Source organism: Odocoileus virginianus, chromosome 22, assembly GCF_023699985.2.
Source record: "Odocoileus virginianus isolate 20LAN1187 ecotype Illinois chromosome 22, Ovbor_1.2, whole genome shotgun sequence".
Taxonomy (NCBI): Eukaryota; Metazoa; Chordata; class Mammalia; order Artiodactyla; family Cervidae; genus Odocoileus; species Odocoileus virginianus.
In genome coordinates, this window is record NC_069695.1 from 55,105,269 (window position 1) to 55,126,429 (window position 21,161).

Sequence of the window (21,161 nt, forward strand, 5' to 3'; positions counted from 1 at the left end):
TGGAGATAAGAGGTTGAGCATTGTTGTTATTATTGTGATAGTGAAAGACCCCTCAACGATGACTTTCCTAAAATCATCAGTAGGCATGTGGCATAGGTCTGTGATGGGGAAAGGAGGGGGGTACCTTGGGGAAAAGGACAGTTTTGGAAAGGAAGGCTTATACTCCTTTTTTCAGGCGACAGAAAAAATAGGGGAGGAACAGTGAAATAATGTTGGAGAAGATGACTTTTATCCTTGATTGGGACCATTAGTTCATTTAAGTGAAAAGGTGTCTGGGATACAGATGAGGACTAAAAAAAAAGAGAAAGATGGCCATGTTTGATAGAGATCATCAGTAATCAACAAAGGAAGGTCAATAATCATGCATTTGTATCAAACCTTGCATAATTTTATTACTGTTTGTCCATCAGGGAGAGGCTTGGCCATTACAACACCAGCTGTGGAAGCGTAGGGGTGGTTATGGTGGGAACCGTGGCCAGTGTTGTTGGTTGAGGAGACAGCTGCAGTGGATGGGTTTGGGTGGCACGTTTGATGGTGTGGCCTGTGTTCTTCATTAGCGTGGGGTGGAGAAGGGAGTCGGACTTGACCCCATGGTGCCGTCTGAGGTGCGTGTTCTCACCATGGTTGAAGCCAAGAACTGGAAGAGTCCCTGTCGTGAGAGTTAAGGGGAAACCTAGGGGTTGAAGAAGAGTCTGACTTGACTAGCCAGAGCCCTTCCTCCTTCTTTGCTCCATGGCCTGGGGCAAGTGCCAGGACATGGCCTTGTGGTCTCAGGGCAGTAGGTCCTGATTTGCCACCTTCTAGTAGAGAACACCTCCCAAAGGAATCCTGAAGTGGAGAGGAGCGTCTGTGGTGCGTAGAGGATCCCTGGGTGACAGTGTTTCTGAAGACTGAGGATGTGGGGACAGGCACGGACAGACAGAAAGCTATGAGGACATAATGTGGTCTCGTGTCTGCAGTGGAGCTCCACGAAGGCGGCCTGTGCTGTAGAAGTGGTGACTTACCCGTTCTGGTCAGATGTTTGCCAGGAATTGTGAGCATTAACAACACTGAATACACTGTTGAGTTATTTTTGGTCTCTTAGAGGGTTTTGTTTTTACCAAATGGAACATAGGCAAATTTTGGATTTCATTTATAGTATTCCTTTTCTTACTGAAGATGTATTTGAAAATATAGATGTTAGCAGCAAAAATAACCATGTTTTGGGAAAATTAAAACAGCTGAGTAACATACACTCGACATGTATGTAAAGTCTTTGTCTTAAGAAATGGTGATCGAGTGGGCACAGCTGACTGAGCCGTTGTAGCGGCTTTACTCATGAGTGTCTTTCCATGTGAACCAGAGTGACCTGAGACGTGGCCATGCTTCGTGTTCAGTAGACACCTGCTACACTAGGAAATCATTACAGAAATTAAAACAACTTACAGGACAAAGTTTACAGTTAGCAACTTACATTGGTCTTATTTTCTTTATTTCTTATAGATTTCCAGTTTTGAATATTCATTAACCTTTTTATTTACTAAATACCAGGGATCATAACTCGTATGCTTGGGGCTTCCCTGGTAGCTTAGATGGTAAAGAAGCTACCTGCAGTGCAGGAGACCTGGGTTTGATCACTGGCTTGGGAAGATCCCCTGGAGAAGGAAATGGCTACCCACTCCAGTATTCTTGCCTGGGGAATTCCATGGATAGAGGAGCCTGGCAGGCTACAGTCCATGGGTCGCAAAGAGTTGGACACAACTGAGTGACTAACGCAATGACAAGATATTATAAAATTGTGTTACTAAAATTATTAGGTGATGGATCAAAAAGTAGAAGTTGTGTAAAATTAGTTTAATTGCAGAAGAAAATGTTAGTGAATATTGTAGTAAAGGTAGCAAATAATATTAGTGTGTTCTAGATAGTTCTGTGTATTTTTACTTGTAGATTCTGTGACTAGTAAGGCTTACTTTAAAATTCTTCAGGGATTGAGTCGGCTTCAGTTTCTTCATGGCTTAAGATCTGCCTTCTCATTTTTATTATTTGGCAAAAATTCCAACTCTGACAAATTTGATTCTGAAATTTTTTTTCTGTGATCTGTCTTCTAAATGTTTGAGTGTCCTCTACATGAGTTTCTGTGATGCACTCAGATGTGTAGTTCTGGGGGTGGAAGTGGAGCAGTAATGCCTTTCTCAGGAGATTTACATTTCACTCCCTATCCATTTCACTCCCTATCCATTTCACTCCACTTGTCCCATGAAAGTGGCATTTCCATATGAAGGGGCCGATATCAAATGCTGAGATTATTCCTGGATCTCAGTGGCCTCTACCCTCTCAGTTAACCTGCAGCACGTTTGGAGTGCAGAAGCGTGGGAAAATGCAAATCTTTCTGGAGGGCACTACTGCCGGGTTACTTCTGGCTTGGTGACCGAAGATACTTGATGGATGGAATATTTATTTATTGATTCAGGAAGCTATAAATTTTTAGAAGTTACCTAATTATGGTCACTTAAAATTTTAGAAGCCGGAATCTTGGTATGTAGATGCTTTATTTAATATTGGAGTACTACTTTGATTGTAGAGGCATCTGTGAAAAGTTACTAATCCTAAAATGTTTTAGGTAAAAAGGATACTTTGTGCATTACTGAATTTAGTTTCAATTTGCATATAAATAGGAAAGTGTCTTCAGAGTGCTGAGTCATTGAGGCAGCCTTCTGTGCCCCTGCCCTTGTTCTGGGTGCAGGTTCCTAGCTTCTTCCAGGGGCACCTCTCTGCTGCTCCTTCTCACTCACCAGTATTTACCAGTGTATGTTAGTCTTTTGTTTCTTTGCCTTCAAAAACTGCTCATGTTTACTTTCTGCCTTAGCTCTATAACTCCCTAAGACTTACATGTACTTTTTAATTACAAGTATTTTCTTTACTTGGTAGCACCTGTCTCTCTGTCTTCTATCTGCATAATCCAGTGGCAGTTCTGGAAGTGCCCCAGGCTTTTGTGCACTTATTTAATCTTGCGATGCCACTGGACTTCATCAGTTCAGTTCAGTCACTCAGTCGTGTCCGACTCTTTGTGACCCCATGGACTGCAGCATGCCAGGCCTCCCTGTCCATCACCAACTCCCAGAGTTTACTCAGACTCATGCCCATTGAGTCAGTGATGCCTTCCAACCATCTCATCCTCCCCTTCTTCTCCCACCTTCAATCTTTCCCAGCATCAGGGTCTTTTCAAAAGAGTCAGTTTTTTGCATCAAGTGGCCAAAATATTGGAGTTTCAGCATCAACATCAGTCCTTCCAGTGAATATTCAGGACTGATCTCCTCTAGGATTGACTGGTTGGATCTCCTTGCAGTCCAAGGGACTTTCAAGAGTCTTCTCCAATGCCACAGTTCAAAAGCCTCAGTTCTTTGGCGCTCAGCTTTCTTTATAGTCCAATTCTCACATCTATACATGAATACTGGAAAAACCATAGCCTTGACTAGACAGACCTTTGTTGGCAAAGTAATATCTCTGCTTTTTAATATACTGTCTAGGTTGGTCATAACTTTTCTTCCAAGGAGTAGGCCTCTTTTAATTTCATGGCTGCAGTCACCATCTGCAGTGATTTTGGAGCCCAAAAAAATAAAGTCTCACTGTTTCCATTGTTTCCCCATCTATTTGTCATGAAGTGATGGGACCAGATGCCATGATCTTAGTTTTTTGAATGTTGAGCTTTAAGCCAGCTTTTTCACTCTCCTCTTTCACTTTCAAGAGGCCCTTTAGTTCTTCTTCGCTTTCTGCCATAATTGTGGTGTCATCTGCATATCTGAGGTTATTGATATTTCTCCTGGCAATCTTGATTCCAGCTTGTGCATCATCCAGCCCAGCGTTTCTCATTACGTACTCTGCATATAAGTTAAAGAAGCAGAATGACAGTATACAGCCTTGACGTACTCCTTTTCCAATTTGGAACCAGTCTGTTGTTCCATGTGCAGTTCCAACTGTTGCTTCCTGACCTGCATACAGATTTCTCAACAGGCAGGTCAGGTGGTCTAGTATTCCCATCTCTTTAAGAATTTTCCACAGTTTGTTGTGATCCACACAGTCAGAGGCTTTGGTGTAGTCAGTAAAGCAGGAATAGATGTTTTTCTGGAACTCTCTTGCTTTTTCAATGATCCAGTGGATGTTGGCAATTTGATCTCTGGTTCCTCTGCCTTTTCTAAATCCAGCTTGAACATCTGGAAGTTTCACAGTTCATATACTGTTGAAGTCTGGCTTGGAGAATTTTGAGCATTACTTTACTACTGTGTGAGATGAGTGCAATTGTGGAATAGTTTGAACATTCTTTGGCATTGCCTTTCTTTGGGAATGGAATGAAAACTGACCTTTTCCAGTCCTGTGGCACTGCTGAGTTTTCCAAATTTGCTGGCATATCGAGTACAGCACTTTTACAGCATCATCTTTTAGGATCTGAAATAGCTCAAGTGGAATTCCATCACCTCCACTAGCTTTGTTCGTAGTGATGCTTCCTAAGGCCCACTTGATTTCACATTCCTGGATGTCTGACTCTAGGTGAGTGATCACACCATTGTGTTTATCTGGGTCCTGAAGATCTTTTTTGTACAGTTCTTCTGTGTATTCTTGCCACCTCTTCTTAATATCTTCTGCTTCTGTTAGGTCCATACCATTTCTATCTTTTATTGAGCCCATCTTTGCATGAAATGTTCCCTTGGTATCTCTAATTTTCTTGAAGAGATCTCTTAGTTTTTTTCATTCTGTTGTTTTCCTCTATTTCTTTTCATTGATCACTGAGGAACGCTTTCTTATTTCTCCTTGCTCTTCTTTGGAACTCTGCATTCAAATGGGAATATCTTTCCTTTTCTCCTTTGCTTTTTACTTCTCTTCTTTTCACAGCTATTTGTAAGGCCTCTTCAGACAGCCATTTTGCTTTTTTGCATTTCTTTTCCGTGGGGATGGTCTTGATCCCTGTCTCCTGTACAATGTCACGAACCTCCGTCCATAGTTCATCAGGCAGTTGGTCTATCAGATCTAATCCCTTGCATCTATTTCTCACTTCCACTGTGTAATCATAAGGGATTTGATTTAGGTCATACCTGAATGGTCTAGTGATTTTTCCCTACTTTCTTCAATTTAAGTCTGAATTTGGCAGTAAGGAGTTCATGATCTGAGCCACAGTCAGCTCCCGGTCTTATTTTTGCTGACTGTATAGAGCTTCTCCATCTTTGGCTGCAAAGAATATAATCAATCTGATTTCAGCATTGACCATCTGGTGATGTCCATATGTAGAGTCTTCTCTTGTGTTGTTGGAAGAGGGTGTTTCCTATGACCAGTGAGGCGTTCTCTTGGCAAAACTCTGTTAGCCTTTGCCCTGCTTCGTTTTGTACTCCAGGGCCAAATTTGCCTGTTAACTAGGTGTTTCTTGACTTCCTGGTTTTGCATTTCAGTCTCCTATAATGAAAAGGACATCTTTTGGGGGTGTTAGTTCTAGAAGGTCTTATAGGTCTTCATAGAACCATTCAGCTTCAGCTTCTTCAGCATTACTGATTGGGTCATAGACTTGGATTACCATGATATTGAATGGTTTGCCTTGGAAACGAACAGAAATCACTCTGTCGCTTTTGAGATTGCATCCAAGTACTGCATTTCAGACTTGTTGACTATGATGGCTACTCCATTTCTTCTAAGGGATTCTTGCCCACAGTAGTAGATATAATGTTAAATTCACCCATTCCAGTCCGTTTTAGTTTGCTGATTCCTAATACGTTGAAATTCACTCTCACCATCTCATTTTTGACATCTCTTGGACTTCATAGTGACTCCCTAACCACCACTTTTTCAGTATTAGTAGCAGAGTGTTATGAATAATTTAGTTACATTTTGGAAGTCTAGGATCCTTAGTGTTTTCTGTACAGGGTTATTGAGAAAAAATAAACTGTTGAATATATATTTTTGGCCTTTGGTATTTAATTTAGAGTTTATAGACTACAACAGTTGGGAAGTTACTGGGATATTAATTTCATGTGCTGCTGATCGTGGTGTCGATACTGAGGTTTTATTCTAGTAGATGTTTACAGTGTCGTGTGACGAAGACAGTGGTTTTACATTTATAGAACCTTTTACTGGTAGACCATGTTGATACCAGCATAAACTCTGGAAAATCCACATTTTTTCAGTGACCAGAGGGTCACGAAGAGTCAGACACGACTGAGCGACTGAAGTGAACTATAAGGTTGGAGAGCTAAAAACAGGAGGCTAAAAACACGTTCAGTGGTTCATTTTTTTCTCTATAACTCTGTATAGAAAAAAACTAAGGTTGCTAGACTTCCAACATGTAAGTAAATTATTTGTGACACTCTGCTACTAATAGTGAAAAAGTAGGAGTTAGGGAGCCTCTATGAAGTCACCTGTGACATCACAAGGTCCACGGTGAGGTCCTGGCACAAGGCCTACCTCTCTCAGGGAAGCACTGAGCTCTGTGCTTCCTTCCAGACCTAAGGTTTTCTGAGCACAGCCAGGAACTTGGTGGATATTCAGGAGGAATAAACTGATTGCAATTTAAACACCTAGTGTATTCCCTCATACAGCACATCTAAGTGTTCTGTGTTAGACAGTGATTTCTTTTTTTTTTCTTTTTTAAATGTGGTATGCTTCATGAATCTGCATGTTATCCTTGCTCAGGGGTCATGCTAACCTTTTCTATATCGTTCCAGTTTTAGCATGTGTGCTGCTGAAGCGAGCACTGTAAAGTGATGTTAAAAGAATAACCTCAGAATGATTGGAGTAGAGGGAAGACATGCAGTGAATTTGACCTAAGTCCAGTTATGTCATCCTCATTTCATTGTCATACCTTCTAAGACTGGTATTGTCGTGTTAACTTTGTCACAGAGTGAAGTTAGACATGTCTGCCACCTCCTCTTGGTTGGTGGTTCTGTTGTTCTAGCCTTGGCTTCAACTTCCCTTCCCTAAATAAACCATTGTGAGTCTTTCTCTACATTTTGTTGTTGTTTTTTTTTTATTTTACCATTTTATTTTGCCATCAGTGTGTCTGAAGGTTCCTATGTCTCCATATCTTCACCAGCACTTGTTATTTGTCTTTTTCTTTATAGCCTTACTGTAATGCTGTACTGTGAAGCAGTGTGTTGTTATGTTTTGATTGGCATTTCCCTAATCATTAGTGATGTTGAGCATCTTTCTGCGTGTTTATTGGCCAATTACATATATTTGTGGAGAATTATTTATTCTTATTCTGTGCTCATTTTTTTTTTTCATTTATTTTTATTAGTTGGAGGCTAATTACTTCACAACATTGCAGTGGGTTTTGTCATACATTGACATGAATCAGCCATGGAGTTAACAAGTATTCCCCATCCCGATCCCCCCTCCCACCTCCCTCTCCACCCGATTCCTCTGGGTCTTCCCAGTGCACCAGGCCCGAGCACTTGTCTCATGCATCCTACCTGGGCTGATGATCTCTTTCACTATAGATAATATACATGCTGTTCTCTCGAAACATTCCACCCTTGCCTTCTCGCACAGAGTCCAAAAGTCTGTTCTGTACATCTGTGTCTCTTTTTCTGTTTTGCATATAGGGTTATCATTACCATCTTTCTAAATTCCATATATATGTGTTAGTATGCTGTAATGTTCTTTATCTTTCTGGCTTACTTCATTCTGTATAATGGGCTCCAGTTTCATCCATCTCATTAGAACTGATTCAAATGAATTCTTTTTAACGGTTGAGTAATATTCCATGGTGTATATGTACCACAGCTTCCTTATCCATTCGTCTGCTGATGGGCATCTAGGTTGCTTCCATGTCCTGGCTATTATAAACAGTGCTGTGATGAACATTGGGGTGCATGTGTCTCTTTCAGATCTGGTTTCCTCGGTGTGTATGCCCAGAAGTGGTATTGCTGGGTCATATGGCAGTTCTATTTCCAGTTTTTTAAGAAATCTCCACACTGTTCTCCATAGTGGCTGTACTAGTTTGCATTCCCACCAACAGTGTAAGAGGGTTCCCTTTTCTCCACACCCTCTCCAGCATTTATTGCTTGTAGACTTTTGGATAACAGCCATCCTGACTGGCGTGTAATGGTACCTCATTGTGGTTTTGATTTGCATTTCTCTGATAATGAGTGATGTTGAACATCTTTTCATGTGTTTGTTAGCCATCTGTATGTCTTCCTTGGAGAAATGTCTGTTTAGTTCTTTGGCCCATTTTTTGATTGGGTCATTTATTTTTCTGGAATTGAGCTTCAGGAATTGCTTGTATATTTTTGAGATTAATCCTTTGTCTGTTTCTTCATTTGCTATTATTTTCTCCCAATCTGAGGGCTGTCTTTTCACCTTGCTTATAGTTTCCTTTGTTGCGCAAAAGCTTTTAAGTTTCATTAGGTCCCATTTGTTTATTTTTGCTTTTATTTCCAATATTCTGGGAGGGGGGTCATAGAGGATCCTGCTGTGTTTTATGTCACACAGTGTTTTGCCTATGTTCTCCTCTAGGAGTTTTATAGTTTCTGGTCTTACATTTAGATCTTTAATCCATTTTGAGTTTATTTTTGTGTATGGTGTTAGAAAGTGTTCTAGTTTCATTCTTTTACAAGTGGTTGACCAGTTTTCCCAGCACCACTTGTTAAAGAGGTTGTCTTTTTTCCATTGTGTATCCTTGCCTCCTTTGTTGAAGATAAGGTGTCCGTAGCTTCATGGATTTATCTCTGGGCTTTCTATTCTGTTCCATTGATCTATATTTCTGTCTTTGTGCCAGTACCACTGTCTTGATGACTGTGGCTTTGTAGTTGAGTCTGAAGTCAGGCAGGTTGATTCCTCCAGTTCCATTCTTCTTTCTCAAGATTACTTTGGCTATTCGAGGTTTTTTGTATTTCCATACAAATTGTGAAATTATTTGTTCTAGTTCTGTGAAAAATACCGTTGGTAGCTTGATAGGGATTGCATTGAATCTATAGATTGCTTTGGGTAGAATAGCCATTTTGACAATATTGATTCTTCCAATCCATGAACATGGTATGTTTCTCCATCTGTTTGTGTCCTCTTTGATTTCTTTCATCAGTGTTTTATAGTTTTCTATGTATAGGTCTTTTGTTTCTTTAGGTAGATATACTCCTAAGTATTTTATTCTTTTTGTTGCAGTGGTGAATGGTATTGTTTCCTTAATTTCTCTTTCTGTTTTCTCATTGTTAGTGTATAGGAATGCAAGGGATTTCTGTGTGTTAATTTTATATCCTGCAACTTTACTGTAGTCATTGATTAGCTCTAGTAATTTTCTGGTAGAGTCTTTAGGGTTTTCAATGTAAAGGATCATGTCATCTGCAAACAGCGAGAATTTCACTTCTTCTTTTCCTATCTGGATTCCTTTTACTTCTTTTTCTGCCCTGATTGCTGTGGCCGACACTTCCAAAACTATGTTGAATAGTAGTGGTGAGAGTGGGCACCCTTGTCTTGTTCCTGATTTCAGGGGAAATGCTTTCAATTTTCACCATTGAGGGTAATGCTTGCTGTGGGTTTTCCTATCTGGATTCCTTTTACTTCTTTTTCTGCCCTGATTGCTGTGGCCGACACTTCCAAAACTATGTTGAATAGTAGTGGTGAGAGTGGGCACCCTTGTCTTGTTCCTGATTTCAGGGGAAATGCTTTCAATTTTTCACCATTGAGGGTAATGCTTGCTGTGGGTTTGCTTTTATTATGTTGAGGTATGTTCCTTCTATTCCTGCTTTCTGGAGAGTTTTAATCATAAATGAGTGTTGAATTTTGTCAAAGGCTTTCTCTGCATCTATTGAGATAATAATATGGTTTTTATCTTTCAGTTTGTTAATGTGGTGTATTACATTGATTGATTTGCAGATATTAAAGAATCCTTGCATTCGTGGGATAAAGCCCACTTGGTCATGGTGTATAATTTTTTTAATATGTTGTTGGATTCTGTTTGCTAGAATTTTGTTAAGGATTTTTGCATCTATGTTCATCAGTGATATTGGCCTGTAGTTTTCTTTTTTTGTGGCATCTTTGTCTGGTTTTGGAATTAGGGTGATGGTGGCCTCGTAGAATGAGTTTGGAAGTTTATCTTCTGCAATTTTCTGGAAGAGTTTGAGTAAGATAGGTGTTAGCTCTTCTCTATATTTTTGGTAGAATTCAGCTGTGAAGCCATCTGGTCCTGGGCTTTTGTTTGCTGGAAGATTTCTGATTACAGTTTCAATTTCCTTGCTTGTGATGGTTCTGTTAAGATCTTCTATTTCTTCCTGGTTCAGTTTTGGAAAGTTATACTTTGCTAAGAATTTGTCCATTTCGTCCAAGTTGTCCATTTTATTGGCATAGAGCTGCTGGTAGTAGTCTCTTATGATCCTTTGTATTTCAGTGTTGTCTGTTGTGATCTCTCCATTTTCATTTCTAATTTTGTTAATTTGGTTCTTCTCTCTTTGTTTCTTAATGAGTCTTGCTAATGGTTTGTCAATTTTGTTTATTTTTTCAAAAAACCAGCTTTTAGCTTTGTTGATTTTTGCTATGGTCTCTTTAGTTTCTTTTGCATTTATTTCTGCCCTAATTTTTAAGATTTCTTTCCTTCTACTAACCCTGGGGTTCTTCATTTCTGGTGTAGAGTAAGGTTATTTGGCTTTTTTCTTGTTTCTTGATGTAAGCCTGTAATGCCATGAACCTTCCCCTTAGCACTGCTTTTACAGTGTCCCATAGGTTTTGGGTTGTTGTGTTTTCATTTTCATTCATTTCTATGCATATTTTGATTTCTTTTTTGATTTCTTCTATGATTTGTTATTCAGAAGCGTGTTGTTTAGCCTCCATATGTTTGAATTTTTAACAATTTTTTTCCTGTAATTGAGATCTAATCTTACTGCACTGTGGTCAGAAAAGATGACCTGAATGATTTCAATTTTTTTGAATTTACCAAGACTAGATTTATGGCCTAGGATGTGATCTATTCTGGAGAAGGTTCTGTGTGCACTTGAGAAAAAATTGAAGTTGATTGTTTTGGGGTGAAACGTCCTATAGATATCAATTAGGTCTAGTTGGTCCATTGTGTCATTTAAGGTTTGTGTTTCCTTGTTGATTTTCTGTTTAGTTGATCTGTCCATAGTTGTGAGTGGGGTATTAAAGTCTCCCACTGTTATTGTGTTACTATTAATTTCCTCTTTCATACTCGTTAGCGTTTGCCTTACATATTGCAGTGCTCCTATGTTGGATGCATATATATTTATAATAGTTATATCTTCTTGGATTAATCCTTTGATCATTATGTAGTGTCCTTCTTTGTCTCTTTTCACATCCTTTATTTGAAAGTCTATTTTATCTGATATGAGTATTGCGACTCCTGCTTTCTTTTGGTCTCCGTTTGCATGAAATATTTTTTCCAGCCCTTCACTTTTAGTCTGTATGTGTCTCTTGAGGTGGGTCTCTTGTAGACAGCACATATAGGGGTCTTGTTTTTGTATCCATTCAGCCAATCTTTGTCTTTTGGTTGGGGCATTCAACCCATTTACATTTAAGGTAATTATTGATATGTGTGGTCCCGTTGCCATTTACTTTGTTGTTTTGGGTTCACATTTATACAACCTTTCTGCATTTCCTGTCTAGAGAAGATCCTTCAGCATTTGTCGAAGAGCTGGTTTGGTGGTGCTGAATTCTCTCAGCTTTTGCTTGTCTGTAAAGCTTTTGAATTCTTCATATCTGAATGAGATCCTTGCTGGGTACAGTAATCTAGGTTGTAGGTTATTCTCTTTCATTACTTTAAGTATGTCCTGCCATTCCCTTCTGGCCTGGAGGGTTTCTAATGATAGATCAGCTGTTATCCTTATGGGAATCCCTTTGTGTGTTATTTGTTGTTTCTCCCTTGCTGCTTTTAATATTTGTTCTTTGTGTTTGATCTTTGTTAATTTGATTAATATGTGTCTTGGGGTGTTTCGCCTTGGGTTTATCCTGTTTGGGACTCTCTGGGTTTCTTGGACTTGGGTGGCTATTTCCTTCCCCATTTTAGGGAAGTTTTCAGCTATTATCTCCTCGAGTATTTTCTCATGGCCTTTCTTTTTGTCTTCTTCTTCTGGGACTCCTATGATTCGAATGTTGGGGCCTTTCACATTGTCCCAGAGGTCCCTGAGGTTGTCCTCATTTCTTTTGATTCTTTTTTCTTTTTTCCTCTCTGCTTCATTTATTTCCACCATTTTATCTTCTACCTCACTTATCCTATCTTCTGTCTCCGTTATTCTACTCTTGGTTCCCTCCAGAGTGTTTTTGATCTCATTTATTGCATTATTCATTTTTAATTGACTTTTTTATTTCTTCTAGGTCTTTATTAAACATTTCTTGCATCTTCTAAATCTTTGTCTCCAGGCTATTTATCTGTAACTCCATTTTGTTTTCAAGATTTTGGATCATTTTTATTATCATTATTCTAAATTCTTTTTCAGGTAGATTCCCTATCTTCTCTTTTGTTTGACTTGGTGGGCATTTTTCATGTTCCTTTACCTGTTGGGTATTTCTCTGCCTTTTCATCTTGTTTAGATTGCTGTGTCTGGAGTGGGCTTTCTGTATTCTGGAGGTCTGTGGTTCCTTTTTATTGTGGAGGTTTTACCCAGTGGGTGGGGTTGGACGATTGGCTTGTCAAGGTTTCCTGGTTAGGGAAGCTTGCGTCGGTGTTCTGGTGCGTGGAACTAGATTTCTTCTCTCTGGAGTGCAATGGAGTGCTCAGTAATGAGTTTTGAGATGGGTCTATGTGTTAGGTGTGACCTTGGGCAGCCTGTATGTTGACGTTCAGGGCTATGTTCCTGCGTTGCTGGAGAATTTGCGTGGTATGTCCTGCTCTAAAACTTATTGGCTCTTGGGTGGTGGTTGGTTTCAGTGTAGGTATGGAGGCTTTTGGACGGTCTCTTATTACTTAAAGTTCCATGTAGTCAGGAGTTTTCTGGTGTTCTCAGGTTTTGGGCTTAAGTCTCCTGCCTCTGGATTTCAGTTTTATTCTTCTAGTAGTCTCAAGACTTGTCCAACTATTCAGCACTGATAATAAAACTTCTAGGTTAATGGCGAAAAGATTCTCCCCCATGAGGGACACCCAGAGAGGTTAACAGAGTTACATGAAGAAGAGGAGAGGAGGAGGAAGATAGAGGTGAGCAGGAGGAGAAAAAGGGGGACTCAAGAGGAGAAAAAGGGGGACTCAAGAGGAGAGAGACAGATCTACACAGTTGTCTGTTCCCAAAGTGTTCTCTGTAGCCCAGACACCCACAAAGATTCACAGAATTGGATTTGGAAGAGAAGGGGAAAGGAGGAAAGAGAGGTGTTCTGAGGTAGGAAACGGAGAGTCAAGATTGGGAGAGAGTAATCAACACACTCCTGAATAGAAATGGGAACTGAATATTGGATTCTTAAATGTCCACAATTTATATCATATACTGAAAAACAAAGATTAAAAATCTAGAGTAGAGGTTAGACTCTTAAAAATACAGTATTAAAAACAAAAACCAAAACACACACAAAAATTTTAGAAATATATATGAAGTTCGGTTTAAAAATAGACCTTCTCTTTTTTTTTTGTAAGGTTATAGTGTAATGAAAATGAAAATTAAGGAGTAGTAGAGGAGTAATGAGGACTTTAAAAGGAAATAAGAGAAAAAAAATAGAAAATAGAAGAGAAAAAGAAAAAAAAATTTTTTTTCCTAATTAGAAAAATCATAAAAATCTATGAAAATGAAATTTAAGGAGTAATGGGGGAGTAATAGGGAATTTTAAAAGAAAATAAAAGAGAAGAAAAAAAAAATTTTTAACTTAAAAAAAAAAGTAAAAATATATCTAGGAATTTCTGTTTAGCTGTTGCTGTCAGTGTGGGTTCGGTTCAGTTTCAGATAGCTCCTCGTTCCAGCTTATACTTCTCGATATCTACAGGCCCCTTCCGGTGTAGTCGGTGTTATCTACAGGGATTTTAATCTGTACTTTGTTTATTTGGGTTCTGTTTGCCGGTCTCTTCAGTGCCTAATTTCTGCCCTGACACAGGCGGGCGGAGGTGGTCTCTTATCCAGGTTGCTAGTTCCGTCGCGCTGCAGGGAGGGGCTGGCGCTGCTTTCCCGTCTACGCTGCTCAGGCTCCCGGCTTTTCTATATGGAGCGTGCCCTGCGCTGCGCGGTTCCAGCCCTCGGGTGTTCCACAAAAGCCCAGAATAAAAAGCCGCGCCTGCTTTTTGTGCCTTCCCCGTCCGAGCGGCTCAGGCAGCCAGGAGCTTGATGGGCGCACTCTCCCCGGGTGCGGCGCGCCTTCTCCCCTCCTTGGTCCCAGTCTCAGTTTCCGTCCGCGCTAGTCGGGTGCGTGCGCCCTCTGCCCTTCCGCGTCCCCAGCCCCAGTCCCCGCCCGCGCAGGTCGGGTGCCTGCGCCCTGTGTGTTGCCGCGACCCTCCCGGCGGATGTCGACCATCCAGAATCTCAGGAGGTCTTTGATTAGAAACTGGTGGCCTGTTTGCAGTGTGGTAGGGGATGCGGTCCTTGGGGCCGAGCCTGCCCCTTTCCCCGCCCCCCTACCTCCTGCCTCCTGCGGGGCTGGACCGGTCTGCAGCCTGCAAGCTCTTCTCTGGACTTGCTCGGTCCCTTTGTTCTGCAAACGGCAGGCAGTGTGTTCGGGCCGCTTAGTTATCTCTCGCTATCCCACAGTTTAAGTTGGTAACTTACAAAAGCTCCCTCCGATTGTCCTCAGGGCACTCAGGCCCGGTCCTTACCCTAAGCATTGCCGCCCTCTCCTCTCCGTTCCACCCCCACTTGCTGGTGGCGGATGCGGGTGTCTGGGGTACTTTTCTGCTGGGAGTTGCTTTTAGGCAGGTAATCTGTGGGTTTTATTTATTGTTCCCCTCCCAGTCGGGTTGCCCTCCGAGATTCAAAAACTTCCCCCAGTCCCGCCAGTGCGAGGGTTTCCTGGTGTTTGGAGACTTCCTCTATTGAGACTCCCTTCCCAGGACGGATCTCCGTCCTTACGTCTTTTGTCTTTCTTTGTATCTTTTATATTTTGTCCTACCTCCTTTCAAAGACAATGGGTTGCTTTTCTGGACGCCTGATGACCTCAGCTAGCGATCAGAAGTTGTTTTGTTAAGTTTGCTCTGCGTTCAATTATTCTTTTGATGAATTTGTAGGAGAGAAAGTGGTCTCCCCGTCCTATTCCGCCATCTTGGCTCCTCCTCCTTTCTCTACATTTTGGAAATTTTAATTAAACTGAATTGTTAATACTGAAGTTTAAATTCATGATTATTTTATGCTTAATAAAGATGAATTTGATATCTTTTCATCAGTTTCTGAAGTATTTTAAGAAAAATTCTCCCACTAGAAGCTTTATATGCTCCACTAAAATGTAGTGGTTGAGCAGAGAAAAGGGGACAAATTAGTACCCTGGGAGCCCTGGCACTGTTGGAGCAACAGGGTAGATTTAGCATCAAAATCTGCATCTCACAGGTGAAGGTAGCTATCTGAAAATACAGTCAGGCATTTACTACAATTTGAATAGTCCATTAAATGTTGGTATCCTTTCAGAACATTGCATTGAGTCATAAGTCTTAATTTTATGTTAATACTACTAGAAAAGTCATCTTTTAAAGGAGGAAAAAAAGTAACTACCTAAGACAAGACGAGGATGGTTACATTTTAATTAATTGACATCTAAGAGCCTTTGTCAGAGTCACCCAGTGGTGTATTGAGAAGTAGTGACTCTTTCCTCAGTGTATCCGGCATTGACTGCTTCAGAATGTTAATGGTTTTATTTTGCCAATGAGTCTAAACAGGGAAGGTAATCTCCCTGAGGTTCCAGGAGTCATCACAAACTTGTGTAAGCTCCTTCAGTACTTTTATGTCAAATTTAAATTAGTATAGCTGACCCATTTTAAGAAATCCCTTACTACTTAACAGTAGATAAGCCATTGGTGTCTGGTAAATACAGAAACAATATTGGCTCTAGATATTTAGAATTAATTGTAAAACATTTAGAAAAGCATGCACAATATGTATCTTTTGTTTCATGCAGTTGCTGTGATTGGCTGATAAATATTTGTCAAAGAAAGAGAGAATTGAAAGCTCGTACGGTGTGGCTTGGATGTCCGGAAAAGTGTGAAGAAAAACATCCCAGAAATTCTATAAAAAATCAGAAATATAATATATTTACCTTTATACCTGGGGTAAGATTGTTAAATTCTTGAAAATGCACTGGATATTGGAGGTTACTAACTTTGTTCTCATTTTTTTTCTCTCATTAATTCTGTCATATCCAAATCAGAGACCTTTGAACCATGGGTGTTCAGATAATTGTGAAATAATTCATATACTTCTCCTCTTCTTTTTTTGTTCTCATGTATGTTATTAATAGCCACATAGTAGAGTTCAACTCAAGAAAATTTGTAGTCTGATTATTGCCTTCAGTTCCAGATAACCATCACATTTATATCATTGTAGAAATAATCAAATAAAGGTAAATAAAATTACCAGAAAATAAGTCATAAATTTTGACTGGGAATTTGTGTGGAGGGAAAGGTTGAGTGTATATAACATTTAAAGCCTGCTAAGGCTGTCACTCAGGCGCATTTCTGGCTCAGTCTCTGTGGCGTCTCTGGGTCCTGCTGCACACTAGGTTTGTTTGAGCCCTCTGAGCGTCTCTGTTGGGTAAGGGGTTTGATTCTAAATGCGATTTCACCCCTCCTGCCGTCTTGCTGGGGCTTCTCCTTTGCCCTTGGATGTGGGGTATCTTTTTAGTGGGATCCAACATTCTCCAGTCGACAGTTGTTCAGCAGGGAGTTGTAGTTTTAGAGTTCTCGCAGGAGAAGGAGAAGATGAGCCTCTCGATGAAAGTGAAAGAGGAGAGTGAAAAAGTTGGCTTAAAACTCAACATTCAGAAAACTAAGATCATGGCATCCAGTCCCATCACTTCATGGCAAATAGATGGAGAAACAGTGGAAACAGTGGCAGACTTTATTTTTTTAGGCTCCAAAGTCACTGCAGATGGTCTGCAACCATGAAATTAAAAGATGCTTGCTCCTTGGAAGAAAACTTATGACCAACCTAGACAGCACATTAAAAAGCAGAGACATTACTTTGCCAACAAAAGTCCGTCTAGTCAAGGCTATGGTTTTTCCAGTAGTCTTGTATGGATGTTAAAAGCTGGACTATAAAGAAAGCTGAGCACCAAAGAATTGATGCTTTTGAACTGTGGTGTTGGAGGAGACTCTCAAAAGTCCCTTGGACTGCAAGGAGATCCAACCAGTCCATCCTAGAGGAGATCAGTCCTGAATATTCATTAGAAGGACTGATGCTGCAGCTGAAATCCAGTTCTTTGGCCACCTGATGTGAAGAATTGACTCTTTTGAAAAGACCCTGATGCTGAGAAAGATTGAAGGTGGGAGGAGAAGGGGACGACAGAGGCTGAGATGGTTGGATGGCATCACTGACCCAATGGACATGAGTTTGAGTAAACTCCGGGAGTTGGTGATGGACAGGGAGGCCTGGCGTGCTGCAGTCCATGGGGTTGCAAAGAATCAGACACAACTTAGTGACTGAACTGAACTGAACTGATAAAGTCCAGTGGTGTCACAATCAAAGTAAAATAACTTTTTACACAAACATGACTGAGTAACAAAATATCTATAAGCACTTTTAGATTTATTTTCTACTTCACATTATACATTTCAGGCCTTGTTTTGTTTTTATATCAGTAGTTATCTTTAATTAGGTATTATGCTAAATTTAAATTCTGAAATTTAAATATTTATTACTTTTTGTTGTTGCCAGTGATATTTTTGTCTTAAATTATAAAGCTGAGATTATATGTATTTAGAATAGTTGGTTTATTTTTGCCTCATTCCCTATTTTAATAGATTTATTTATCTTTCTAAAGGTGAAAGAAAGCTGGTGCTGATTATTTTTCCATTATCGAAGTTTTTAACACATTTTAAGTATTAGGTCTTACGCTCTTTTGCAAAAAATACTCAATTGTGTGAAATGAGGGCTGCTTTAGCTTTCATGTTTTTATTTAAATAACCATGCTGACTTTATATTGGACATTGATTAGCATCGCTATACACCCGAATCTATCCAATAGTTGTCAGATGCTTGATGTCTAATATGCTTTTTTATTAAAACACACAAAACTAATGCCTCCATAGTTAAAAGACTGCTCTTTTGTCAGGACAATTAAATGTAAACTGTCTTCCAGGCAGATAAATATCCTCATCTTTATTGAATGAAGCTACTGTTTTCTCCTTAGGTTTAAATTATTAAATACTCCCAGATTGGCTAAATACTGTACATTTTCCTGACGCCCTCTGAGTTCACTCAGCAAGCAATAGAGTCTTGATTGCAGTGTCCAGAGTGAGCAGTGCAGCTTAGTTTTGGTCCCAAGTGAGTTCAGGCAGCCTTCAGGATGGTTGTCCTGAAGAGACCTGTTGATGTGTCTGTACTACTGTTACCGTGGGAATGACTTTTTCCTTAGATTATCTCTTAAATTAGTCTTTTCATCTAAAATGTAGTATTTTAGAAACATTTGGTAATTGCACAGTAGGAATTCTATGCCATTTTTAGCACGAATGGCAATTTCTGAATTGCTAATAGATATAATTTATGCTAACTGAGATTTTAAAGAAATCACTGAGGAAAAAGAGAGCTTTCTTTCCTGCTGAGATTAATTTATGAAATGATTCAAAACATTTTAGACAGCAATTGAATGTGATTATAAATATAAACGTGTTATCAATGTAACTGATTTTTCAGTCACACACATAATTGTGTGATGATGTATACAGCTTCATTATATAAAAACTGTGATTCCAGCCTCTTTAAGTCAACAATAAGTACTTAACCCATTGCTCTGCCCTTGTTAAAATTTGCATGCCTTCCAAGTTGTATTTAAAACTGGCATCCAAGGAGATTTTGATTTACAGTTTGCAAGTTTGTAAGTTTCATTATAATTGTAGTGTGCTATTTAAGGTATTCCCATCTATAAACACAAGTTTTCTTCCATTTTGATTTTCAATTTAAATCTAATAAGTGAGGCATTTTTGGATAGAAGTCTGTTAATATACTAGGTCTTGGATTTTCTTAAGGATTATTCTGTTTGAATTAAGAAACAAAGATGAAAATATAGGATTTGCATTCCTAAAAGATGTTATTGAATGATGATTTTAATTTAGTTTATATTTGAAAATATTGTTTAAAATCAACTACCAAGAGACTATAAAGAAATACAGGTAGTTTTCTTCATAAAAATTGGTGTATAATTTACATATTTTTATGTGTTTTCATTTCTTATACTTTGAGGGAAGTAAATGCAAGAGATTAGTGTTTTTATGTGTGTGAATGCATACCTATAGATGACTTGCTTATTCACTGGATCTTTTTGAAGCTACCTAATGTTCACATTCAGAAAATGTGGCTGTCATGTTTGAGTGTTTCAGTTCAGTTCAGTCACTCAGTCGTGTCCAACTCTTTGCGACCCCATGAATTGCAGCACGCCAGGCCTCCCTGTCCATCACCAACTCCTGGAGTTTACTCAAACTCATGTCCATCGAGTTGGTGATGCCATCCAGCCATCTCATCCTCTGTCATCCCCTTCTCCTCCTGCCCCCAATCCCTCCCAGCATCAGGGTCTCTTCCAATAAGTCAACTCTTCGCATGAGGTGGCCAAATTATCAGAGTTTCAGCTTCAACATCCGTCCTTGCAGTGAACACCCAGGACTGATCTCCTTTAGGATGGACTGGTTGGATCTCCTTGCAGTCCAAGGGACTCTCAAGAGTCTTCTCCAGCCCCACAGTTCAAAAGCATCAATTTTTTGGCGCTCAGCTTTCTTCACAGTCCAAGTCTCACATCCATACATGACCACTGGAAAAACCATAGCCTTGACTAGATGGACTTTTGTTTGCAAAGTAATGTCTCTGCTTTTTAATATGCTATCTAGGTTGGTCATAACTTTTCCTTCCACTTCATAAATATAGGGTTGCACCGCTTTCCCAAAAGATTTTCTGAATTTATGACTTACTAACATTGGGAAGGTTTTCCTGTGTGTCTTGAGTGATATGAATGTAAAGATTTATGAAAGATGAATGTGGAAAACTGGAAGATTGCATACAAGGAAACAAAACCAAAAGGTTTAACATATTTGAAAGTTCTAACTCTTTTTTTCAGTTTATTTTAAATATAATTTGAGGTAATCTTAGCTCTTTTCTGTGATTTAGTTATAGGAAAGCCATTGTCAAAATTAAGTTTATTGTGACTCAGCATATTCTCACTGTTAGTGGAAATACAGTTAGATATTATGCTGATTTTAATTATTTAAGGTTTGAAAGATTTTTCTTGAAGAGATTATATTGATTTTTTTTTCTTTTTCTTTTTAGGTTTTATATGAACAATTCAAGTTTTTCTTGAATCTCTATTTTCTGATAGTATCCTGCTCACAGTTTGTACCAGCATTGAAAATAGGGTACCTCTACACCTACTGGGCTCCTCTGGTAAAAAGAAAAGATTTTGAAATTAAGTTAAATCATTAAGTATTTAGAATACAGTTTTAAGAGTTCAGATGATTAAAAGATAAATTGATCAGATTTTTGAAATGTGACATTGTTGCTGTGTGTCACTGCACTTTGTTAAAGGGTTTCTAGAGTCCTCTGCCATGACTAAGCAACTTCACTTTCACTTTTCACTTTCATGCATTGGAGAAGGAAATGGCAACCCACTCCAGTGTTTTTGCCTGGAGAATCCCAGGGACGGGGGAGCCTTGGTGGGCTGCCGTCTGTGGGGTCGCACAGAGTTGGACACGACTGAAGGGACATAGCAGCAGCAGCAGAGTCCTCTGCAGCTCTCCAGCTACGTCAGCTGGAGACATTACAAAGCACTTTTGCTGGCGGGGCTGGGGGCTCTCTTGGGCCCCAGGGGGGCAGCTCCGTGTCCCAGCCCAGCTCCCTCCTGTGCTGGGAGAGAGCCGGCGCCGTGTGCAGAGTAGGTGTCGGGCAGAGGGCACAGCAGTTGCAGTTGCACGAGGTCCTCGCGTTCTGCTGGAGTGCGTGGACATGCGGCTGTGGTGGAGGGCCCCACAGGGGTGGTGGGCTGTTGGATTTCCTCCTGAGTGGGATGCGGCCCGTGTCTGTGTGTGCACGGGTCACTTGACGGGGTGCCGTCAGGCTGACCCTGCAGTCCTAACCAGCCACACAGCTGTGCAGAGGAAACAC

The 21,161-nt window shown here is 39.9% G+C and overlaps 1 protein-coding gene and 1 non-coding gene across 3 annotated transcripts in view; one reads left to right on the forward strand and one right to left on the reverse strand.

Annotated features, from left to right (window-relative positions):
• ATP9B (ATPase phospholipid transporting 9B (putative)) overlaps positions 1-21,161 on the forward strand; it is a 157,722-nt gene that overhangs the window by 15,666 nt on the left and 120,895 nt on the right. Inside the window, exons 3-4 of one of the 2 annotated variants that reach the window (XM_070453003.1) lie at positions 15,979-16,129; positions 20,331-20,444. The exons of the other annotated variant lie outside the window; for it this stretch is intronic. Of the exons in view, the coding sequence (XP_070309104.1) occupies positions 15,979-16,129; positions 20,331-20,444 (265 nt within the window). The remainder of the gene's footprint in view (positions 1-15,978; positions 16,130-20,330; positions 20,445-21,161) is intronic. 2 annotated transcript variants of the gene reach the window in all.
• On the reverse strand, positions 6,607-6,713 carry LOC139030493 (U6 spliceosomal RNA). The gene has a single exon (XR_011482858.1). It is a non-coding gene; the product is annotated as a U6 spliceosomal RNA (small nuclear RNA).